Source organism: Zophobas morio, unplaced genomic scaffold (genome assembly GCF_036711695.1).
Source record: "Zophobas morio isolate AGI-343-1 ecotype UQ-CSIRO unplaced genomic scaffold, CSIRO_AGI_Zmor_V1 ptg000021l, whole genome shotgun sequence".
NCBI classification, from domain to species: Eukaryota; Metazoa; Arthropoda; class Insecta; order Coleoptera; family Tenebrionidae; genus Zophobas; species Zophobas morio.
The window spans coordinates 17,684,421-17,706,810 of record NW_026972126.1 but is presented as its reverse complement, the minus strand read 5'-3'; the positions used below and the strand labels follow the sequence as shown (position 1 = coordinate 17,706,810).

Sequence of the window (22,390 nt, the reverse complement as noted above, 5' to 3'; positions counted from 1 at the left end):
TTTCGATTTTCAACTCCTCGGTTTATGATTTTTCGGATTTAAAATTTTTACTTTTTTTAGTTTTAAATTTTCAATGGTTAGCTTTTGCATTTTTCGATTTTGAAGTATTTCTGTTTTTCGATATTTTTCGACTTCTCGACTTTTCAATTTCTCGATTTCTCGACGTTTCGATTGTTTGATTTTTCGATTTTCGGGTCAAAAAATTTGAAAATCTAAAATTCAAAAACCAAAAAACGAAAAATCGAAAGTCCAAAATTTAAAAAATCGAAAAATTGAAAAATTTAAATACTGAGGAATTGAAAGATCAATCGAAAGGCAAAAAAAAGTTGAGAGTTAAAAAAATTGAAAAATCTAAAAGCGGAATCAAAATATCGATAAATCGGGAAATCAAAACACTGAAAAATCGAAAATTTGGAAAACCGAAAAATTGAAAAAGAGAAGATCCAAAAGCAAAAATCGAACGATTAAGAAATCAAAACATTTGCAAAATTCGAAAACGTGAAAAACTGAAATATGGAAGAATTGAAATGAAAAATCAGGAAATCGAGAAATCTAAAATTTAAAAACCGAAAAACTGGAATATCGAAAAAGTAAAGTAATAATTGACACATTGAAAAATTCAGAAGTCAAAAATCGAAAAGTCGAAATAGAAATATTGAAAAATTCCAAAACTGCAAATTCGAAAAATTGAAGAACTGGAAAATTGAAACAGGGGAAAGTCAAGAAATGGGAAAATCAAGTTAATTGAAAAATCGAAAAATCGAAATATTTAAAAATCCTAACATTGAAGATGATAAAAATCGGAAAATTGAGAAATTGAAAAATTGAGAAATTGTAAAATCGAAAGATTGAATAATAATCTGAAAAATCTTTTTTTAACTAAGAATTAATTCTTTAATTGTGTGTAATAGTAAGAAAACGTCTTAAATTAACAATATTATTGAAATCGTAATAATCCACTGGATTTTTTTCGGGAAAATGTAGTTATTTCTATGTTTTGAAAACATTGTCTTCTATTTTCTATCGATTGTAAAAAGTGACAAATTTTTGTGTTTGTTTTCGATATGTTGTGTGATATTGATACAGAAAAAAAAGAAAAATCAAAATAATCGAAAATTTGAAAAATCAAGAACTCTAAAAATCGGAAAACAGATATGTCAAGAAATCGAAACAAAAAAACGTAAAACCGAAAATGTATATTTTAAAATCTCTAAAAATTGAAAAAATCTAAAGTTTAAAAACCGAAAAACGAAAAATCGAAAGTCCAAAATTTAAAAAATCGAAAATTTGAAAAATTGAAATACTGAAAAATTGAAGACCAATCGAAAGACCAAAAAAAGCGGAAAAATAAAAAAACGAAAAAGCGGAAAATCGGAAAAACTGAGAAACGGAAACGGGCGAAATTAAAAAATCAAAAAGTTATAAATTGAAGAGCTGAAAAATCGAGAAACTGAAGAATCAAAATATCGATAAATCGGGAAATTACAACACTGAAAAATCTAAAATTTGAAAAACCGAAAAATTGAAAAACAGAAGATCCAAAAGCAAAAATCGAACGATTGAGAAATCAAAACAAAAAACAAGTTTGCAAAACTTCCAAAAATTGGAAAATTGAAATATAGAAATGAAAAATCGGGAAATCGAAAAATCTCAAATTTAAAAACCGAAAAACTGGAAAATCGAAAAAGTAAAATAATCGACACATCGAAAAATCCAGAACTCAAAAATCGAAAATTCGAAGAATCGAAAAATTGAAAAATTCCAAAACTGAAAACATATATCCTTGGTTTGTGTTATTTTCTGCCAGAAATGTGTCATTAAGGATAACTGAAGTTGCATGGTTGTTCGAAAATTTAGATATACCCTTATTAACTAATTCTTTTTGAGTATAGCGAATTTTTTCCATGGTTTGTTTGAACACATTTTTCATTCTGCGGTATTGTGGTAGCAGTCTAAAAATTGTGATACACATTTAAGTCGCTGTAAAATTTTTGGCAACTTATTGGAAGAATGGCAAGAAATTCAGACGATTACAAAACGTCGTTGTAGTTAGGTCGTCATAAAAATAAATTGTATAGTTAAAGTTTTATTGATAATATTTTATTAAATGGTATACAGTACGATCGAAAGGGGAGTGTTCGATTTAGTGTTTTAAGTAGCTATATCTTCGTAAAGAGTATTTCCTGTGGTTTAGAATTGAATGTAATTCCACAAACACCTGTAAAATCTATTGGTGACGAATCCACACACCCTAGTTTAAAATTTTGCAGAACCCTTGCGATCAACATGGATGCTATCGTTATTGTTATTTCGTCCCCAACACATATTCTTTTGCCTTGAAAAATATTTACATTGTTTGTTACAGTGCATATTGATCTTACCACTTTGAAAAGGAACAAACGCTTCCGGTTTGTAGAACTTTCCATCGTCGGTCAAAAACCTTTCAGGACGAAATTCTTCAGGGTTTTTCCACACGTTAGGATCCATATGGATTCCCCATAGTAATGGCATTATCGTTGTACCTTTCGCAATGTGAAAACCTTCAACACAAATATCCTGGGAAGCATAGTGAGGAAATCCGAGTGGTCCTGTGGTACTAATTCTACCAACTTCGGCGATAGTTGCTTTAGTATAATGTAGATTCGCGAGGTCGTTCATTTCGATCTTTTTACCTTGCCCGACCTCAAGAATCTCTTGGCGAACTTTGTCTTGGATATCTTCGTGCTGCGCCATGTGTAGGAAAATCCACATTATGTAACTTATAGGGGCTGTGGTAAAAGCCATGTAGAGGTCGTAGACGAGGTAAGGCAACTGATCAAGGTCGTACATGTCTTTGTTGTCTTTAGAGATTTGCAAGAGAAATATTTCGATCAAATTTGAAGAAAAGTCGGAGGTGGATTTTCTACAATCATCTATCAGTTTGCTCTGAATTTCACGAATTTTACGAAGGGCGACTTTCAATGAATTTACCTTTTCTTTGAACTGTGGTAAAAAACTGCAAGAAATGGTCAATAATGTGTTATTTGGTAAATCATTAGCACACCGTAAAAAGGGTAGAAAATTTAAAGGAGTTCCGGGTGCCGATAGTTCACCAACTACATCCAGATTTTTTCGTAGAACTAGAAAATTCTCATCGTCCCAAGAAAAAGGTTTTCCTTGAAGTAAAGTACTAGCCACACTAGTTACGTAACGAGTTACAAGTTCCCAAGGATCTAGTACAATATAGTCACCTTGAGTTGTCACAACCTGTTCATGAAATTTATAATATAATAAGAAAACAATCCTTATTAACTCACTTGTATAAATTCGTCAACATACTTTTCTATCAACGCTTCACACGATTTTTTGTTTGGTGAAAATTTGTTAGCTCCTGTCATTTTAAAAAAATTGGCAACCAATTTACGGTGGTTTTTCCATACATGTCCACTTGTGTAAACAATTCCTACAATAGAAATAAATTCTTTGAAGTAGAGTTTGACTGAAGGGATTACCTTTGCCCTCGAACACGGTGTTTAACATATACAGAGGTGGTCTTTCTATAGTTTCATTTTTGGCTAAAACTTTTTTCAATATTTTGCCGTCGGCTATGACTGCAACGTCCATCAATCCCAGTTTAATGCCATAAACGGGTCCGTATTTTTGAGCAAGTTTTGTCAAAGTTAAGTAAGGGGCTACTGGATCTAGTTTATGAATGTAACCTATAATTGGTAGATTCCATGGTCCCGGAAGACGCTTTTTACGATAAGTGATGTATAACAAAAGTGTTAGAGTTAATATTGTGACTAATGCAACCAACAGCATCTAAAATATAAAGTTTAAATTTACTTGTTTTAAGAAAATCCATAGAATAGTCACCTTTCTTAAGTTTATCAGTTTTCCACACGAAGCCTGAAATTTCACTGAAACTCGTAATAGTAATAACGTATTTTCAAAAACACGCGTTAGACGTTAGAGTCAATTAAACTAATCAAGAGTGTTTGTTTTGTATAATATTTTTAATTGTTACTATTATCTACGTTATAAAAATAAATCATGGTCATTAATTATGCTTCAAAGTGTCAACATAATTATGCATGAAATATTGGTATCCAGACAAAGTATTTTGTGTTTTCAATGATAAAGTCTATCTTTTTCGTGTGAAATATTTACGATCAAGGAGATGATATAAGAGAAAGTAATAAACAATTATTGAAGGAATGGAATACACAGCTTAAAGAGGAGCTTAAAACAATAAGAGGGGAATTAAAGCAACTAAGAGATCAACTACAGGAGCAAAATCAAGAAATTAGAGATAACTATGAAGAATGGAAACGAGCTAAGGAAGAAATGGGAAAGAGAGTGGGCGAAGTAGAAAGTCAACTAGATCGAATGGAGAGAGAAAAGGGAAGAAACAAAATAGTGACGATGGGATTGGAAATAGGAACAGGAGAGCAGAAGCACATAATTGAAAAGGTGACAAAATTTTTAGAAGAGAAAGCCAAAGTGGAGAGTAAAGTTAAAAGCGCGTACAAAATTGCAGAGAAAGTGGAATTCGAAAATAGAGTAGAAAAAATATTTGTAATGAAAAGCAAGAAGAACTTAAAAGGGTCGTCAATTTACATAAATGTAAGGAAAAATGGTTAGAATGGGATATAAAAAGTTAACTGTAGATGATAGAAATTTTGAATCGAATGAGGAAGAGAGCAGACTCAAAAAGGTAGAGCCAAAGAAAAGGAAGAAAAGGAGGAAAAATGGAAGGAAACAAGGCAAAGGAATAAAGGATGCAGATGGGAGAAGCGGAAAAAGGGAAGGATTGTCAACGAAGAGGCGTGGGAAGAAAAAAGAGTTTCGAAGCGGGGGAAAGCGTAGAATCAAACCACATGCCACTAGATATAAAAATCAAAGGAAAAAACAAGAGTACGAAAAACAAGAGAGAAGAAACGAAAGAAAAGAAATAGAAAAAAGAATATGGGATGAAGAGGGAATTCAAAGATACGGAAGTAGACTAGAAAAAAAGAAATTCGAAGTAAAAGTAAATATAGAACATTTCCATTTTGGAAAATTTTCAAATTTTGCATTTTTCAATTTTTCATTTTTTTTTGTTTCTATTCTAGATCTTTCTACATTTTTGATTTTTAAAATTCTTGGTTTTTGGATTTAGTTTTTCAATTTTTAAAGTTTTCGATTTTTCAGTTTTTCTATATATTTTTAAAACATTTTGATTTCCCAATTCTCGATTTACCGATATTCCAATGTTTCAGTTTTTAGATCGTTCGATTTCTCGATTTTTTGAAGTTCCGATTTTTTGATGTTTCAGTTTTTGAATTTTTCGAAGTTTCGATTTTTCGTTTTTTCGGGTTTTCGACTTTTCGGCTTTTCGATTCGATCAAAAAATTGAAAATTAAAAATTGAAAAATTAAAAAAGAAGATAAATCGAAAAATTGAGAAACGGAAAAATCGAGAACTTCAAAAATTGGAATATTTAAAATTATGAACTGAAAATTTGAAAAATCGAAAACGTTAAAACTGAGAAATTGAAAAATTGAAGAATCGAAATTCAGAAAACTCTCAAAACTGAAATATGGAAAAATTGCAAAATAAAACAAAAATTGATGAATCAAAAAACTAAAAAATCTCAAAATTGAAAAATCGAGAGATCAAAGTCGAAAAATCGAAAATTTTAAAAATCAGAATTTGAATAATAAAAATGGAGACTGAAAAATCCAAGCATTGAAAAGTCTAAAAATCGAATATGGGAAAAACAAAAAATTGACTAATCGAGAAAACGAGAAATCAAAAAATTAAAAATTTAGAAACGTCAAAAATTGAGAAATCGAAAAATTGAACACACCCAAAACGGCAATATCAACAAATTGAGTAATTGAAGAACTGAAAACCCAGAAATCGAAAACTACAAAAGTAAAAAAATCAAAAAAATTGCAAACCAAAATCAAAAAATCGAGAACTTAAAAATTGAAAAATTCAAAAATTCAAAATAAAAAAAAAAAATGAAAATCGAAAAATGGGGAAACGGAAAAATCCTCAAATCGAAGCAGAAACGCGAGAAATTTAATTATCTAGAATTTAAGAACTGAAATTTTGAATAATCGAAAAAGTCAAAATTGAGAAATCAAAAATTGAAGAATCGAAATAGTGAAAATCCCAAAACTGACATATCGAAAAACTGAAAAATCTAGAAATCAAAGACGACAAATCGAAAAATTGAAGAGCGAGAAATCAAAAATTTTAAAAATTGAAAAATTAAAGTGTCGAAAAATTGAGAATCGACAAACCGAACTTAAAAAACCGAAAAATTAAAAATCTAGAATTTAAAGCTCGGAAAATCAAATATTTCAGAAATTAAAAAATCGAAATATCTGAAAAATCCCAAATTGAAATATCGAAAAATTTAAACATGGGAGAAAAATTGAAGAAACGAAAAATTGAAAAGTCGAGAAATCGACATTTTTTTTTCAATTTTTCAATTCCGGAACATTTCCATTTCGGAAAATTTTCAAATTCTGGATTTTTCAATTTTTCATTTTTTTTATGTTTCTATTCTAGATCTTTCTATTTTTTTGATTTTTAAAAGTCTTGATTTTTGGATTTAGTTTTTCAATTTTTAAAGTTTTCGATTTTTCAGTTTTTCTATATATTTTTAAAATATTTTGATTTCCCAATTCTCGATTTCCCGATACTCCAATGTTTCAGTTTTTAGATCGTTCGATTTCTCGATTTTTTGAAGTTCCGAGTTTTTGATGTTACAATTTTTGAATTCGGAGTTTCAATTTTTCGTTTTTTCGGTTTTTCGACTTTTCGGCTTTTCGATTCGATCAAAAAATTGAAAATTAAAAATTGAAAAATTAAAAAAAAAAAGATAAATCGAAAAATCGAGAAATGGAAAAATCGAGAACTTCAAAATTTGAAATATTTAAAATTATAAACTGAAAATTTGAAAAATCGAAAACGTCAAAACTGAGAAATTGAAAAATTGGAGAATCGAAATTCAGAAAACTCTCAAAACTGAAACATGGAAAAATTGCAAAATAAACCAAAAATTGATCAATCAAAAAAACTGAAAAATCTCAAAATTGAAAAATTGAGAGATCGAAGTCGAAAAATCGAAAATTTTAAAAATCAGAATTTGAATAATAAAAATGGAGACTGAAAAATCCAAGCATTGAAAAGTCTAAAAATCGAATATGGGAAAAACAAAAAATTGACTAATCGAGAAAACTAGAGATCAAAAAATTAAAAATTTAGAAACGTCAAAAATTAAGAAATCGAAAAATTTAACACACCCAAAACGGCAATATCAACAAATTGAGTAATTGAAGAACTGAAAACCCAGAAATCGAAAACTACAAAAGTAAAAAAATCAAAAAAATTGCAAACCAAGATCAAAAAATCGAGAACTAAAAATTTGAAAAATTTAAAAATTTAAAATAAAAAAAATCGAAAATCGAAAAATGGGGAAACGGACAAATCCCCAAATCGAAGCAGAAACGCGAAAAATTTAATTATCTATAATTTAAGAACTGAAAATTTGAAAAATCGAAAAAGTCAAAATTGAGAAATCAAAAATTGAAGAATCGAAATAGTGAAAATCCCAAAACTGACATATCGAAAAACTGAAAAATCTAGAAATCAAAGACGAAAAATCGAAAATTTAAAAAATCGAAAAATTGAAGAGCGAGAATTCAAAAATTTTCAAAATTGAAAAATTAAAGTATCCAAAAATTGAGAATCGAGAAATTGAACTTCAAAAACCGAAAAATTCAAAATCTAGAATTTAAAACTCGGAAAACCAAATATTTCAGAAATTGAAAAATCGAAATATTTGAAAAATCCCAAAACTGAAATATCGGAAAATTGAAACATGGGAGAAAAATTGAAGAAACGAAAAATTGAAAATTTTTAAAACCGAAAAATCTAGAGATCGAAAAGTTGAAAAAGCGAAGTAAAAAAATCAAAAATTTAAGAAAAACGAAGAACTTGGAACTCAAAAACCTGAAAATTCGAAAAACTGAAGAACTGAAAAACTGAAAAGTCGAGAAATCGAGAATTTTTTTTCAATTTTTCAATTCGAGAACATTTCCATTTTGGAAAATTTTCAAATTCTGGATTTTTCAATTTTTCATTTTTTTATGTTTCTATTCTAGATCTTTCTATTTTTTTGATTTTTATGATCCTTGATTTTTGGATTTAGTTTTTCAATTTTTAAAGTTTTCGATTTTTCAGTTTTTCTATATGTTTTTAAAATATTTTGATTTCCCAATTTTCGATTTACCGATATTCCAATGTTTCAGTTTTTAGATCGTTCGATTTCTCGATTTTTTGAAGTTCCGATTTTTTGATTTTTGAGTTTTTGAATTTTTCGAAGTTTCGATTTTTCGTTTTTTCGGTTTTTCGACTTTTCGGCTTTTCGATTCGATCAAAAAATTGAAAATTTGAAATTGAAAAATTAAAAAAAAAGATGAATCGAAAAATTGAGAAATGGAAAAATCGAGAACTTCAAAAATTGAAATATTTAAAATTATAAACTGAAAATTTGAAAAATCGAAAACGTCAAAACTGAGAAACTGAAAACTGGAGAATCGAAATTCAGAAAACTCTCAAAACTGAAATATGTAAAAATTGCAAAATAAAACAAAAATTGATGAATCAAAAAAACTGAAAAATCTCAAAATTGAAAAATCGAGAGATCGAAGTCGAAAAATCGAAAATTTTAAAAATCAGAATTTGAATAATAAAAATGGAGACTGAAAAATCCAAGCATTGAAAAGTCTAAAAATCGAATATGGGAAAAACAAAAAATTGACTAATCGAGAAAACGAGAAATCAAAAAATTAAAAATTTAGAAACATCAAAAATTAAGAAATCGAAAAATTTAACACACCCAAAACGGCAATATCAACAAATTGAGTAATTGAAGAACTGAAAACCCAGAAATCGAAAACTACAAAAGTAAAAAAATCAAAAAAATTGCAAACCAAGATCAAAAAATCGAGAATTAAAAATTTGAAAAATTTAAAAATTTAAAATAAAAAAAATCGAAAATCGAAAAATGGGGAAACGGACAAATCCCCAAATCGAAGCAGAAACGCGAAAAATTTAATTGTCTATAATTTAAGAACTGAAAATTTGAAAAATCGAAAAAGTCAAAATTGAGAAATCAGAAATTGAAGAACCGAAATAGTGAAAATCCCAAAACTGAAATATCGAAAAACTGAAAAATCTAGAAATCAAAGACGAAAAATCGAAAATTTAAAAAATCGAAAAATTAGAGTATCGAAAAATTGAGAATCGAGAAACCGAACTTAAAAAACCGAAAAATTAAAAATCTAGAATTTAAAGCTCGGAAAATCAAATATTTCAGAAATTAAAAAATCGAAATATCTGAAAAATCCCAAACTGAAATATCGAAAAATTGAAACATGGCAGAAAAATTGAAGAGATGAAAAATTGAAAATTTCAAAGCTGAAAAATCTAGAGATCAAAAAGTTTAAAAATCGAAGCAAAAAAATCGAAAATTTAAGAAAAACGAAGAACTGAAAACTCAAAAACCTGAAAATTCGAAAAACTGAGAAACTGAAAAATTGAAAAGTCGAGAAATCGAGAATTTATTTTCAATTTTTCAATTCCGAAACATTTCCATTTTGGAAAATTTTCAAATTCTGGATTTTTCAATTTTTCATTTTTTTTATGTTTCTATTCTAGATCTTTCTATGTGTTTGATTTTTAAAATTCTTGATTTTTGGTTTTAGTTTTTCAATTTTTGAAATTTTCGATTTTTCAGTTTTTCTATATATTTTTAAAATATTTTGATTTCCCAATTTTCGATTTACCGATATTCCAATGTTTCAGTTTTTAGATCGTTCGATTTCTCGATTTTTTGAAGTTCCGATTTTTTGATGTTTCAGTTCTTGAATTTTTAGAAGTTTCGATTTTTCGTTTTTTCGGGTTTTCGACTTTTCGGCTTTTCGATTCGATCAAAAAATTGAAAATTAAAAATTGAAAAATTAAAAAAGAAGATAAATCGAAAAATTGAGAAACGGAAAAATCGAGAACTTCAAAAATTGGAATATTTAAAATTATGAACTGAAAATTTGAAAAATCGAAAACGTTAAAACTGAGAAATTGAAAAATTGAAGAATCGAAATTCAGAAAACTCTCAAAACTGAAATATGTAAAAATTGCAAAATAAACCAAAAACTGATGAATCAAAAAAACTGAAAAAAACCTAAAAATTGAAAAATCGAGAGATCGAAGTCGAAAAATCGAAAATTTTAAAAATCAAAATTTGAATAACAAAAATGGATACTGAAAAATCGAAGCATTGAAAAGTCTAAAAATCGAAAATGGGAAAAACAAAAAATTGACTAATCGAGAAAACGAGAAATCAAAAAATTAAAAATTTAGAAACCTCAAAAATTGAGAAATCGAAAAATTAACACACCCCAAACGGCAATATCAACAAACTGAGTAATTGAAGAACTTAAAATGCAGAAATCGAAAACTACAAAAGTAAAAAAATCAAAAATATTGCAAACCAAGATCAAAAATTTGAGAACTTAAAATTTGAAAAATTTTAAAATTTAAAATAAAAAAAATCGAAAATCGAAAAATGGGGAAACGGAAAAATCCTCAAATCGAAGCAGAAACGCGAAAAATTTAATTATCTATAATTTAAGAACTGAAAATTTGAAAAATCGAAAAAGTAAAAATTGGGAAATCAAAAATTGAAGTATCGAAATAGTAAAAATCCCAAAACTGAAATATCGAAAAACTGAAAAATCTAGAAATCAAAGACGACAAATCGAAAAATTGAAGAGCGAGAAATCAAAAATTTTAAAAATTGAAAAATTAAAGTATCGAAAAATTGAGAATCGAGAAATTGAACTTCAAAACCTGAAAAATTCAAAATCTAGAATTTAAAACTCGGAAAACCAAAAATTTCAGAAATTGAAAAATCGAAATATTTGAAAAATCCCAAAACTGAAATATCGGAAAATTGAAAAATGGGAGAAAAATTGAAGAAACGAAAAATTGAAAATTTTTAAAACTGAAAAATCTAGAGATCGAAAAGTTGAAAAATCGAAGTAAAAAATCGAAAATTTAAGAAAAACGAAGAACTGAAAACTCAAAAACCTGAAAATTCGAAAAACTCAAGAACTGGAAAACTGAAGAACTGAAAAACTGAAAAGTCGACAAATCGAGAAATGGGAAAAACAAAAAATTGATTAATCCAGAAAATGAGAAATGGAAAGGGTCGTCAATTTACATAAATGATGATCTGCCGAAAACGGAAAGAGAGATTCAAATCAAAATAAGTGATGAGGCAACAAAAGAGAGAAATAAAGGAAAAATGGTTAGAATGGGATATAGAATGATGTAGATGGCAGAAATTTTGAATGGAATTAAGAAGAGGGCAGACTCAAGAATGTAGAAAGTTTTTAGTAAAGAGCTAAAAGAAAAGGAAGAAAAGGAGGAAAAATGGAAGGAAACAAGGCAAAGGAATAAAGGATGCAGATAGGGGAAGCGGAAAAAAGGGAAGCTGGTACAAAATTAGGAGAAAAAGGGGGTGAAGTTACTGTTTTGGAATGTTCAAGGGTTGCGAAAAAAGGAAAAAGAGTTCTGGGACTACGTGGAAAAATTTGATGTGGTGGGGCTAGTAGAGACATGGGTACAAAGAGAAAACTGAGAGAAATTTGAAGAAACACTACCACAAGAATATGTAGGGGAGTGTCAAGGGGCGACAAAGGAAAAGAAAAAGGGGAGAGCAAGCGGGGGAATAGTAATGGGAATTCAGAAAGAAATACAAGAATTGGAAAAGGGAAATAATAATAAAAACGGACTAATGAAGAAAGTAATACAACTGTATAAGAATCGATGGTAAAGAGTACGAAAAACAAGACAGAAGAAACGAAAGAAAGGAAATATAAACAAAAATATGGAATGAAGAGGGAATTCAAAGATACAGAAGTAGACTAGGAAAAAAGAAATTCGAAGTAAAAGAAGATCTAGAAGCTATGATAGCAGAACTTATCAACTTAATTGTAGAAGCTACGGAAAAAAATACATATGGCAAGAGAGGAATAATGGATGGAACGGAGAATGTAGTGAGTTGAAGAGAAAAGCAAGGGAAAAATTAAGAAAATGGAAAATTAACAGGGGAAGGGAAGAAGGTTACTTAAATCGGGATGTTGTGAGGAAAAATGCTGCGAAATAAATAAAGGAATCACAACGACGGAAGAAATGTGGAGAGGTTCGGAAATAACAGAAGATGAAATAGGAAGACAGATTGGAAGACTGAAAAGAGGAAAGGCACCAGGAGGGGATGGAATCCAGAACGAAGCGTGGATGTTCGGGACAGAAGGAGTGAAAGAAAGGATATGGGAAGTGGTAGATGGAGTTTGGAAGGGAAAAAGGGCTTTCTCGGCAGTGGAGAGAAGGTATAATAATCCCATTATTTAAAAAGGGGCAAAAAAGTGATGTGAAGAACTACCGAGGGATCACCTTGCTTAATACGGCGCACAAGATATACGTAAAGATACAAGATGAGAGGTTACGAAAGGAAATGGAAGCAAGGGGTTTGTTACCAGACGGTCAGGCAGGGTTTAGGAAGTCCGATGTCGTTCGTCTATTTTTTTATTAAATATGTGTTACTTATTATGTATGTATATGTTATCAATTTGCATCGAATGACGATCACCTTGGATACATGATCTGTGTATCAATATATCATAAACATGTTTACTATTAGGCGCACTTTGAAACATATAATTTATGATGATTCAATTTTTTCAATTTTATATTGTAAACGTTATGTAAACGTAATATATAAAAATAAAAATTCTATAAATCAGAAGATTTGTTCCAATTGAAACGAAAAATCAAAGTAATGAAAAAAAAAAATAGAAATATAAATTGTCAGCAGTCACACTAACAAGTTAATTAAACTTCCAGTATGAAAACCACTTTATAACGATGCATGAATTAACATGATTATATACATAATTACTAGAGAGCAGAAAATATGCAGCAAAATTTTGGGAAATATGATCATATGATATGCATCAAATTTATGTAAATATGCAGTAACTTTCTTAATATATGCAGAGCATATGCTCCAAAAATTAAAAAAAAAGGGTAATAACCGAGCTAAATTTATTTACAAATTACAAATACAGGTTTCCCGTGCTTACCTTTTATTAAAAAAAAAAATACATAAATCACATTGTAAAGTGTTTAATTAGATCTCACTGGCACATAAATCACATTTTTAAAGATAATGTTTTTATACTAAAATATAAATATAGGCAAACAGAACGAATTAAAAAATAGTAGTAATCAACTATTTACTATTTTAGCAACAATTTATTTTTAAATATTTTTCGAAATATTCTAATAAAAAGTATTTCCGGTGATTCTAAAGTATGTATTTGTAAATAGCAAAAATGCGTACTACGACCACAGACGTAAAAATACTTATCGGTTTAGAGCAGGAGCGACAAAACACAGTTCCTTCTTGAAGAATAAGTTCAGGAAAAGGTTTAATCCATAAATTAATTTGAGTGATCATATTGACACACCTGTATCGCTTTAAATGCTTTCAATGCAAACTCAGGATGAAAAATAATAGGATAACGTCCCTTCGACCACCATACAACATACCATTAATACATTTAAGTAACGAATAAAAATATTGGGAACGAACGGTATTTCCAAAAGTAATTAGGGTCCGAATATACCTGGAAAGGTGGCTTAACACCCAGTGGTTTCTCCAAACTACCATAAAACCCAGACCTCTCCTAGTTATTTGAAACTCAGGACAATATTTGCAATATGATTTATGAAATTTTGGCCTGCTAGATAAATGCCGATAGAATGATAATCATTTTTTTTTTCAAATTAGCACAAAAAATTGATAAAAATGCAAAATATGCACCCGTTACGTGAAATATGCAGCAGAAGGCAAATATATGCAAATATGCAATTTTTTTATAGCTGTATTCATTTTTAATTAGCATGATTCGTTCACATATTAAATATCAAGACTTATATGCAAAAAATAAAAGATATGCAAATTTCATAAAATCCGCTCTCTAATAATTACAATTAAAGTTTTCCATTTTCTGCATTTAATAGAAACATTAAGTATAAACATGTATCAATACATTGGTGTAAACAATATGCCAATCTTTGTTTCAGAAAACTACAAAATACATTTTTTATTGGAAATGGCACCAATAATGTTAATTGTCTTCGTGGTGATGGTAATTTATTTTTTCTTCAATTTTGATTCTCAGAAGTATTATTCTCCAGGACCTTGGAATTTACCCTTAATAGGATACGCCCGAAACGTCCAGATTTTTGGAAAAAAAAATCAAAATTATAAAACAACATTTTCCAATTTAATTTTGAATCTGCTAACCCGAATGTTTTGAAATGTTGCAGATGTTCTAAGGCTATAAAGAGCATCATAAATCTTTACTCAAAATATATTTGGTTATCCCCTCCAAAAACTTGATGACGTCAGCTCAAAAGTTTGCCAAATAAATCCTATCTAAAATGTGCAAAATATGATGCGTCTGTACTTGTGATATATCACTCCATTCATATTGTTTGGATTTGCATATACAGGGTGACTCAAAAAAATTATGCATGGTAAATTTTTGATCAAAATGTATTTGGTCGTCCCCCCTAAAAAAATTATGACGTCACCACAAAATTTTGCTGAATAAATCCTATCTAAAATGTACAAAATATGGTGAGTCTTTTCTTGTGATTTATCATTCCATTCAAATTTTTACTTCCCGAGCGTAAGCAAAGGAAGTATTGTAATCGAGTCCGTCGGCCGACTCTCTACTTTTACGTTTTCTCGATCTTTAATGACCCCTAGAAGACGAAGAAATAGGTTTCCCATTTCCGTGTGTCTCTCCATCTGTCCGTCTGTCCGTCTGTCCGTCTGTCCGTCTGTTATTACAAATCAATATTTAAAACGACCCAATTCATTTTTCCGAAAATTTGGGAACACAATAATCTTATTCTTAGTATTACACTACATCTATCCCAACTGATATACGTGTCCTTGCAAAAACGTTGATGACGTCATCGCAATTTTTTTTTAAATTCCCACTACAAAAATGTAATGAGAAAAAAAACACAATAGGCATGCAGACTCTCTTTAGACCAATTTTTTTTTTGAAAGAATGCACATTGAGACTGCATGTTTGATTAAACCGCGACGAAAATAACACAAATAGACTTTGAACAGTGACAAATGTCGGTTGTAATTTGTAGCACAAGGAAGTGTTTTTCCATGTATAAATTATCACAAGTAATTTTCATTAAACTAAACGTCTACCTGGAAATTGCATTTACAGCAGGATCGTTTAAAAATATATTTTGGTTCAAACATACGCAAATTTTAATTGTTAACTCGTTTCAAAAAGTATACATCAGAAGATATGATCCATTAAAACGAAAAATCGAAATAACTGATAATAATAATTACAAAATGTACATTATCACTGTTGATGATAACAAATAGAAAAATTAATTTGCGTCATACGTTGCAAGTTATTTAAATTTGCACTTTATAACGATGCATAAATTAATTTAATTTATCTGATTCATCAAACTCACATTCTTGTTTTCGTTTTTCCGTACTAAACAAGAACAGTAAGTAGTAACATGGACATATAAATTAAAAGAATACATTTTTGGTTGTAGATGCCAGTAATCATGTTAATTGTAGTCGTAATAATCGTAATTTGCTTTTACTTCTCCTTTGATTCCCGAAAGTATCCTCCAGGACCTTGGAATTTACCCTTAATAGGGTATCTGTATAAGCTGGATAAAAAAACACCCAATTTGGATTTAATGCAACTTGCTGAAAAATATGGCCCCATCTACACCATAAAACTAGGACTAACAAATACAGTGGTTATTGCTGAAGCGAAATTACTGAAAAAGGTCTTATTGAAGGATCAAGTTTTAGCAAGACCGCCACTTCTAACGTTTCAGATGATGTTTGGAGAAAAAGGTTTGCATATGAATAAATCTGCAACGACTAGATAATTAATTACGCCTTAGGTCTTACATGCTGTTGGCCCCTCCATATGTGGAAAAATCAGCGCAAATTTGTCGCTGATTTCCTAAGAACGGTAGGTGCCACCAAAACTGCAACTAACAAAAGCACTCTGGAACAACTAATACGAAAATCGGCTGAGAACTTTGTCCAAGTAAGCTTTCAGATACAAAGTAAGACACATTTTGTTCCCTTAATTAGGATATTCACAGCCGAGGTGATCGTACCCTTCTGGACCCATCAGAAGCTGTAGGAAATTACGTAAGTACCATCGTTCATACCTTGTTGTTGGGTACATCATTCAGCCGTGACGAAAACACACAAATAGATTTGTCAAGTAATATAGACGACGTATCGAAAATGACGTTTTGTAGTCGTTTGAACTTCTTGCCGTTTGCGCAGTAAGTTGCCAAAAATCTTTACAGCTACATAAATACGTAATTTTAGATTCCTACCACAATATCGCAAAATGAAAAACGTGTTCAAACAAACGATGGAAAAGATTCGCCATACTCAAGAAAAATTTGTTAACACAGGTGTCTCCAATTTTTCTAAAAACAATACAAGTCTTATTGACACATTTCTGACAGAAATGGCCAGAAATGGGTCCGACGAAATTTACAATGCTGAGCAGCTGAAGCAACTACTGTTTGATTTGTTTGCTGCTTCTACCGAAACTACCGTCCATTCGATTCGGTGGCTTTTACTATACTTGGCACGGTACCAGGAAGTTCAAAGTAAAGTACGTCGGGAACTTTTGCAAGTTTTGCAAGGAGAACCGCCTGATACGGGCGATTTAGCCAAACTGGGGTACATGAAAGCAACCATTGCGGAAATAGCCAGAATTAGAACTCTTGTTCCTCTAGGGTTTCCACGTTATGCCACAGAAGATTTTTGCGTCGATAACATGACAATCAAAAAAGATTCCTTAATCATACCGTTGCTTTGGGCGATTCACATGGATCCTAAAGTGTGGGAAAAACCGGAAGAATTTAGTCCCGATCGATTTTTGGACGGCGAAGGGAAGTTTTGCAAACATGAGTCACTCGTTCCCTTTCAAGCTGGTAAATCAACACTTACACGAACTTCAAATAATTACTTGGTCACTTTCAGGCAAAAGAATGTGTGTGGGAAAACATCTAGCTAATATGATGATGTTCCAGTTTGTCGCAACTGTGTTACAGAAGGTGAAAATTGAGTGTTGTGGTTCAGGCCCTGTAGATTTTTCCTATGAATGCGGGTTATCGTTGTTGCCTAAACCACAAAAACTGGTGTTTGTGAAGATATGATATGTAATTACATTTTGTTTACTGGTTTACATGACAGTAATAAATTTAATATTTCGTAGTATAATATAGTGTATATTTATAAGCGAAATTTTGATTTACCATCTCTTCTCAAGGATGTTTGGGACATTTGTTAAAAATTTGTTCACTTTGAAGTTAACATTTGCACATAAAAGTCAGATTTTGTTAGTCTATTATTTTAATATTATGTGTTATTTGAGCGTTATATAAGAAATAAAGGAAGTGAGAAAAGAAATAAGTGAGATGGCACAAACCCAAGAACAATATAAGGAAGAAATAAGACAACTAAAAGAATCTAATGAGAAAATGGCAAGAGAACTGGATGGGCTAAAAACAGAAATAAATAGCTGCCAAAGAGAGAATAGAAAAGCTAGAAAAGGAAAAGAGGAAGAAAAATGTAATATTACAAGGTATTAAAATAAATGAAAACAAACAGAGCATTTTAAGAGAGGCAATGAAAAATTTTATGTACAAAGAATTGGGAGTAAGGGTAGAAGTAAGCACAGTAAGGGAGTTGAAGGAGGGAATTGCTGTGGTGGAATTGAACAGCATCCAAGATAAACTGAAAATAATGCAAAAAATTGGTCTAAAGAGTTTAGACAGTACTTCCCTCGCTGTCGGAAACTTGACGACTGCATGCCTATTGTGTTTTTTTTTTCATTACATTTTTGTAGTGGGAATTGAAAAAAAACTTGCGATGACGTCATCAACATTTTTGCAAAGACACGTATATCACTTGGATAGATGTAGTGTAATACTAAGAATAAAATTATTGTATTCCCAAATTTTCGGGGAAATGAATTGGGTCGTTTTGAATATTGATTTGTTATAATCAATAAAATAACGAAACAATTTACTCACGTATACGGCGCCGGTGTGTAATATGAGAGGCAACTGAAAATCGTTTATGTATAAACATTCTTAATTTAAGATGACAAGCGTAACAGCATACGTAAGAGTCAAACAGAGAAACTGTAAACAAAACGACCATCGGTTTTATTGCTTCGACTTCCGCTTATTATATAAAACGTTGGGTTTTATTTTAACTTTTGACGGTGGAATTCACAATTGGTTGATTATAAACATGTCTATACCACATTCGCGGAACCAAGTGAGCGCATAAAACAAATGCAGGTCTGTAATGTTAAAGTCGATGTAAATAAGCGTGCTACCCTTATGTTTCAACCGAGTTTTTCCTTTAACAAATTTTGTGTTTACCAAATTGGGTTGGTTGGGGTGTAATACTAATAATAAGTGTTGCCTTTAATTTAATCAATAAAATAAATTGACTTCATTAATTTTTTTGAGCCACCTCTTAAGCAAATCTAAAAAATATGAATGGAATGATAAATCACAAATACAAACTCATCATATTTTTTGCATTTTAGATAGGATTTATTCAGTAAAATTTTGTGGTGACGTCATCAATTTTTTTAGGGGGGATGAACAAATACATTTTGAACAAAAGTTTACCATGCTTATAATAACTTTAAAATATCTCCAAGATTTCAAAGCATTCGGTTTTGTAATTCCTGATTAAATCAATAAAATAAATTCACGCATTCATTAATTTTTTTCAGTCACCCTATATATGCAAATCGAAAAAATATGAATGGAATGATAAATCACAAGTACAGACTCATCATATTTTTCACATTTTATATAGGATTTATTCACCAAATTTTAGGGTGACGTCATCAATTTTTTTAGGGGGGGATGAGCAAATAAATTTTGATAAAAAATTTACCATACTTATGATAACTTTAAAATATCTCCAAGATTTCACAGCATTCGGTTCTGTAATTCCTGATTAAATTAATAAAATAAATTGACGCATTCATTAATTTTTTCAGTCACCCTGTATATGCAAATCGAAAAAATTTGGATGGAATGGTAAATCACAAGTACAGACTCATCATATTTTCTACATTTTAGATAGGATTTATTCAGCAAAATTTTGTGGTGACGTCATAAATTTTTTAGGGGGGACGACCAAATACATTTTGATCAAAAATTTACCATGCTTATGATAATTTTAAAACATCTTCAAGATTTCAAAGCATTCGGTTTTGTAGTTCCTGAGTAAATAAATAAAATAAATTTTGCGCATTCATTAATTTTCTTGAGTCACCCTGTATATGCAATTCCAAAAAATATGAATGGAGTGATGTATCACAAGTACAGACGCATCATATTTTGTACATTTTAGATAGGATTTATTCGGCAAACTTTTGAGCTGACGTCATCAAGTTTTTGGAGGGGATAACCAAATATATTTTGACTAAAGATTTATGATGCTCTTTAGAGCCTTAAAACATCTGCAACATTTCAAAATATTCGGGTTAGCAGATTCAAAATTAAATTGGAAAATGTTTTTTTATAATTTAGATTTTTTTTCCAAAAATCTGGACGTTTCGGGTAAAAACTCAATTCGGAGTCGTAAACGACATGTATAGGATTATGTTATTTTATACAATTTAAGACCCATTTACTATGTACAATTTTGAAGTGACGTCGTCGTATTAGTGGTGGGGATGATTAGACAAATTTTGGTTAGCGTTTTACCATCTACATGATATACCTAATATAAGTACAAAATTTCGTAACAATCGGTCCAGTACTTTCGGAGATTATCTGTCTAATAAAAATCCGGGACGGCAGACAGACGGACAGACGGACAGACGGACAGACAGACGGACAGACAGACGGAAATGGGAGACCTATTTCTTCGTCTTCTAGGGGTCATGAAAGATCGAGAAAACGTAAAAGTAGAGAGTCGGCCGACGGACTCGATTACAATAGGAAAAGATCAAATCAAAAAATGAAAGATTATGAAGAAAAAATTGGTCTAAAGAGTTTAGACAGTACTTCCCTCGCTGTCGGAAACTTGACGACTGCATGCCTATTGTGTTTTTTTTTCTCATTACACTTTTGTAGTGGGAATTTAAAAAAAAATTGTGATGACGTCATCAACATTTTTGCAAGGACACGTATATCAGTTGGGATAGATGTAGTGTAATACTAAGAATAAAATTATTGTATTCCCAAATTTTCGGGAAAATGAATTGGGTCGTTTTGAATATTGATTTCTTATATGTAATCAATAAAATAACGAAACAATTTACTCACGTATACGGCGCCGGTGTGTAATATCTAGAGAGCGGATTTCTGTCGGGCTAGGCAAGGCCAAACTCGGTACGGCTCGTACGGGATGCGAATTCATTGCGGTTGCGGACTGCACTTCGTTTATTTGAGATTAGAATAACGCTGTTTCGTTGCACTCTGCTGTTAATTCCCGTTCTCATTTACTTAGCCGTTTGATTAATAAATCGTTAATTATATTTATGGAATTAGTACCGATTAAATTCAGTGATTATCTATCACCCGGCGATCCAGCACGTCCCCCCCTATAATCGTGACGTAGCACGACAGAAATCCGCTGTCTAGTAATATGAGGGGCAACTGAAAATCGTTTATGTATAAACATTCTTAATTTAAGATGACAAGCGTAACAGCATACGTGAGAGTCAAACAGAGAAACTGTAAACAAAACGACCATCGGTTTTATTGCTTCGACTTCCGCTTATTATATAAAACATTGGGTTTTATGTTTTATTTTAATTCTTGACGGTGAAATTCACAATTGGTTGGTTATAAACATGTCTATTCCACATTCGCGGAACCAAGTGAGCGCATAAAACAAATGCAGGTCTGTAATGTTAAAGTCGATGTAAATAAGCGTGCTACCCTTATGTTTCAACCGAGTTTTTCCTTTAACAAATTTTGTGTTTACCAAATTGGGTTGGTTGGGGTGTAATACTAATAATAAGTGTTGCCTTTAATTTAATCAATAAAATAAATTGACTTCATTAATTTTTTTGAACCACCTTTTAAGAAAATCTAAAAAATATGAATGGAATGATAAATCACAAGTACAAACTCATCATATTTTTTGCATTTTAGATAGGATTTATTCAGCAAAATTTAAGGGTAACGTCATCAATTTTTTTAGGAGGGATGAACAAATACATTTTGAACAAAAGTTTACCATGCTTATAATAACTTTAAAATATTCCCAAGATTTCAAAGCATTCGGTTTTGTAATTCCTGATTAAATCGATAAAATAAATTCACGCATTCATTAATTTTTTTGAGTCACCCTGCATATGCAAATCCAAAAATATGAATGGAATGATAAATCACAAGTACAGACTCATCATATTTTGTACATTTTAGATACGATTTATTCGGCAAACTTTTGAGCTGACGTCATCAGTTTTTTGTAGAAGATAACCAAATATATTTTGACTAAAAATTTATTATGCTCTTTATAACCTTAAAACATCTGCAAGATTTCAAAGCATTCGGTTTTGTAGTTCCTGATTAAATCAATACAATAAATTTACGCATTCATTAATTTTTTTGAGTTACCCTGTATATGCAAATCGAAAAAATTTGAATGGAATGATAAATCACAAAAAGAGACTCACCATATTTTGTATATTTTAGATATGATTTATTTGGCAAACTTTCGAGCTGACGTCATCAAGTTTTTGGAGGGGATAAGCAAATATTTTTGACTAAAGATTTATGATGCTCTTTATAGCCTTAAAACATCTGCAACATTTCAAAGCATTCTGGTTAGCAGATTAAAAATTAAATTTCAAAATGTTGTTTTATAATTTTGATTTTTTTTCCAAAAATCTGGACGTTTAGGGTGAAAAGTCGATTCGGAGTTGTAAACTACATGTGTAGGACTATGTTATTTTATACAATTGAAAACCCATTTACTATGTACAATTTTGAAGTGACGTCATCGCATTAGTGGTGGGGATGATTAGACAAATTTTGGTTAGCGTTTTACCATCTACATGATATTCTTAATATAAGTACAAAATTTCACAACAATCGGTCGAGTACTTTCGGAGATTATCTAATAAAAATCCGGGACGGCAGACGGACAGACGGACAGACGGACAGACGGACAGACGGACAGACGGACAGACGC

General features: G+C 30.5%; 3 protein-coding genes across 3 annotated transcripts; 2 read left to right on the top strand and 1 right to left on the bottom strand.

The window, feature by feature from the left end:
• Positions 1 to 2,136: 2,136 nt before the first annotated feature.
• Positions 2,137 to 3,939, bottom strand: LOC135132789 (cytochrome P450 306a1-like). The gene is made up of 6 exons (XM_064060987.1): positions 3,856 to 3,939; positions 3,492 to 3,801; positions 3,297 to 3,442; positions 3,044 to 3,246; positions 2,382 to 2,995; positions 2,137 to 2,335 (listed from the first exon to the last, which is right to left on the bottom strand). Exons 2-6 carry the CDS (start codon positions 3,799 to 3,801, stop codon positions 2,160 to 2,162), a joined length of 1,449 nt encoding a protein of 482 aa, XP_063917057.1. The 5' UTR covers positions 3,856 to 3,939; the 3' UTR covers positions 2,137 to 2,159.
• A 130-nt stretch (positions 3,940 to 4,069) lies between these two features.
• On the top strand, positions 4,070 to 4,848 carry LOC135131739 (uncharacterized). The gene is made up of 3 exons (XM_064059587.1): positions 4,070 to 4,097; positions 4,157 to 4,618; positions 4,697 to 4,848. The coding sequence occupies exons 1-3, from the start codon at positions 4,070 to 4,072 to the stop codon at positions 4,846 to 4,848; spliced, it is 642 nt and encodes a 213-aa protein (XP_063915657.1).
• Positions 4,849 to 15,595: 10,747 nt separating this feature from the next.
• On the top strand, positions 15,596 to 17,422 carry LOC135132811 (cytochrome P450 306a1-like). Its single transcript, XM_064061014.1, has 6 exons — positions 15,596 to 15,666; positions 15,718 to 16,030; positions 16,081 to 16,229; positions 16,277 to 16,476; positions 16,523 to 17,139; positions 17,189 to 17,422. The coding sequence occupies exons 2-6, from the start codon at positions 15,718 to 15,720 to the stop codon at positions 17,362 to 17,364; spliced, it is 1,455 nt and encodes a 484-aa protein (XP_063917084.1). The 5' UTR covers positions 15,596 to 15,666; the 3' UTR covers positions 17,365 to 17,422.
• Positions 17,423 to 22,390: the final 4,968 nt, after the last annotated feature.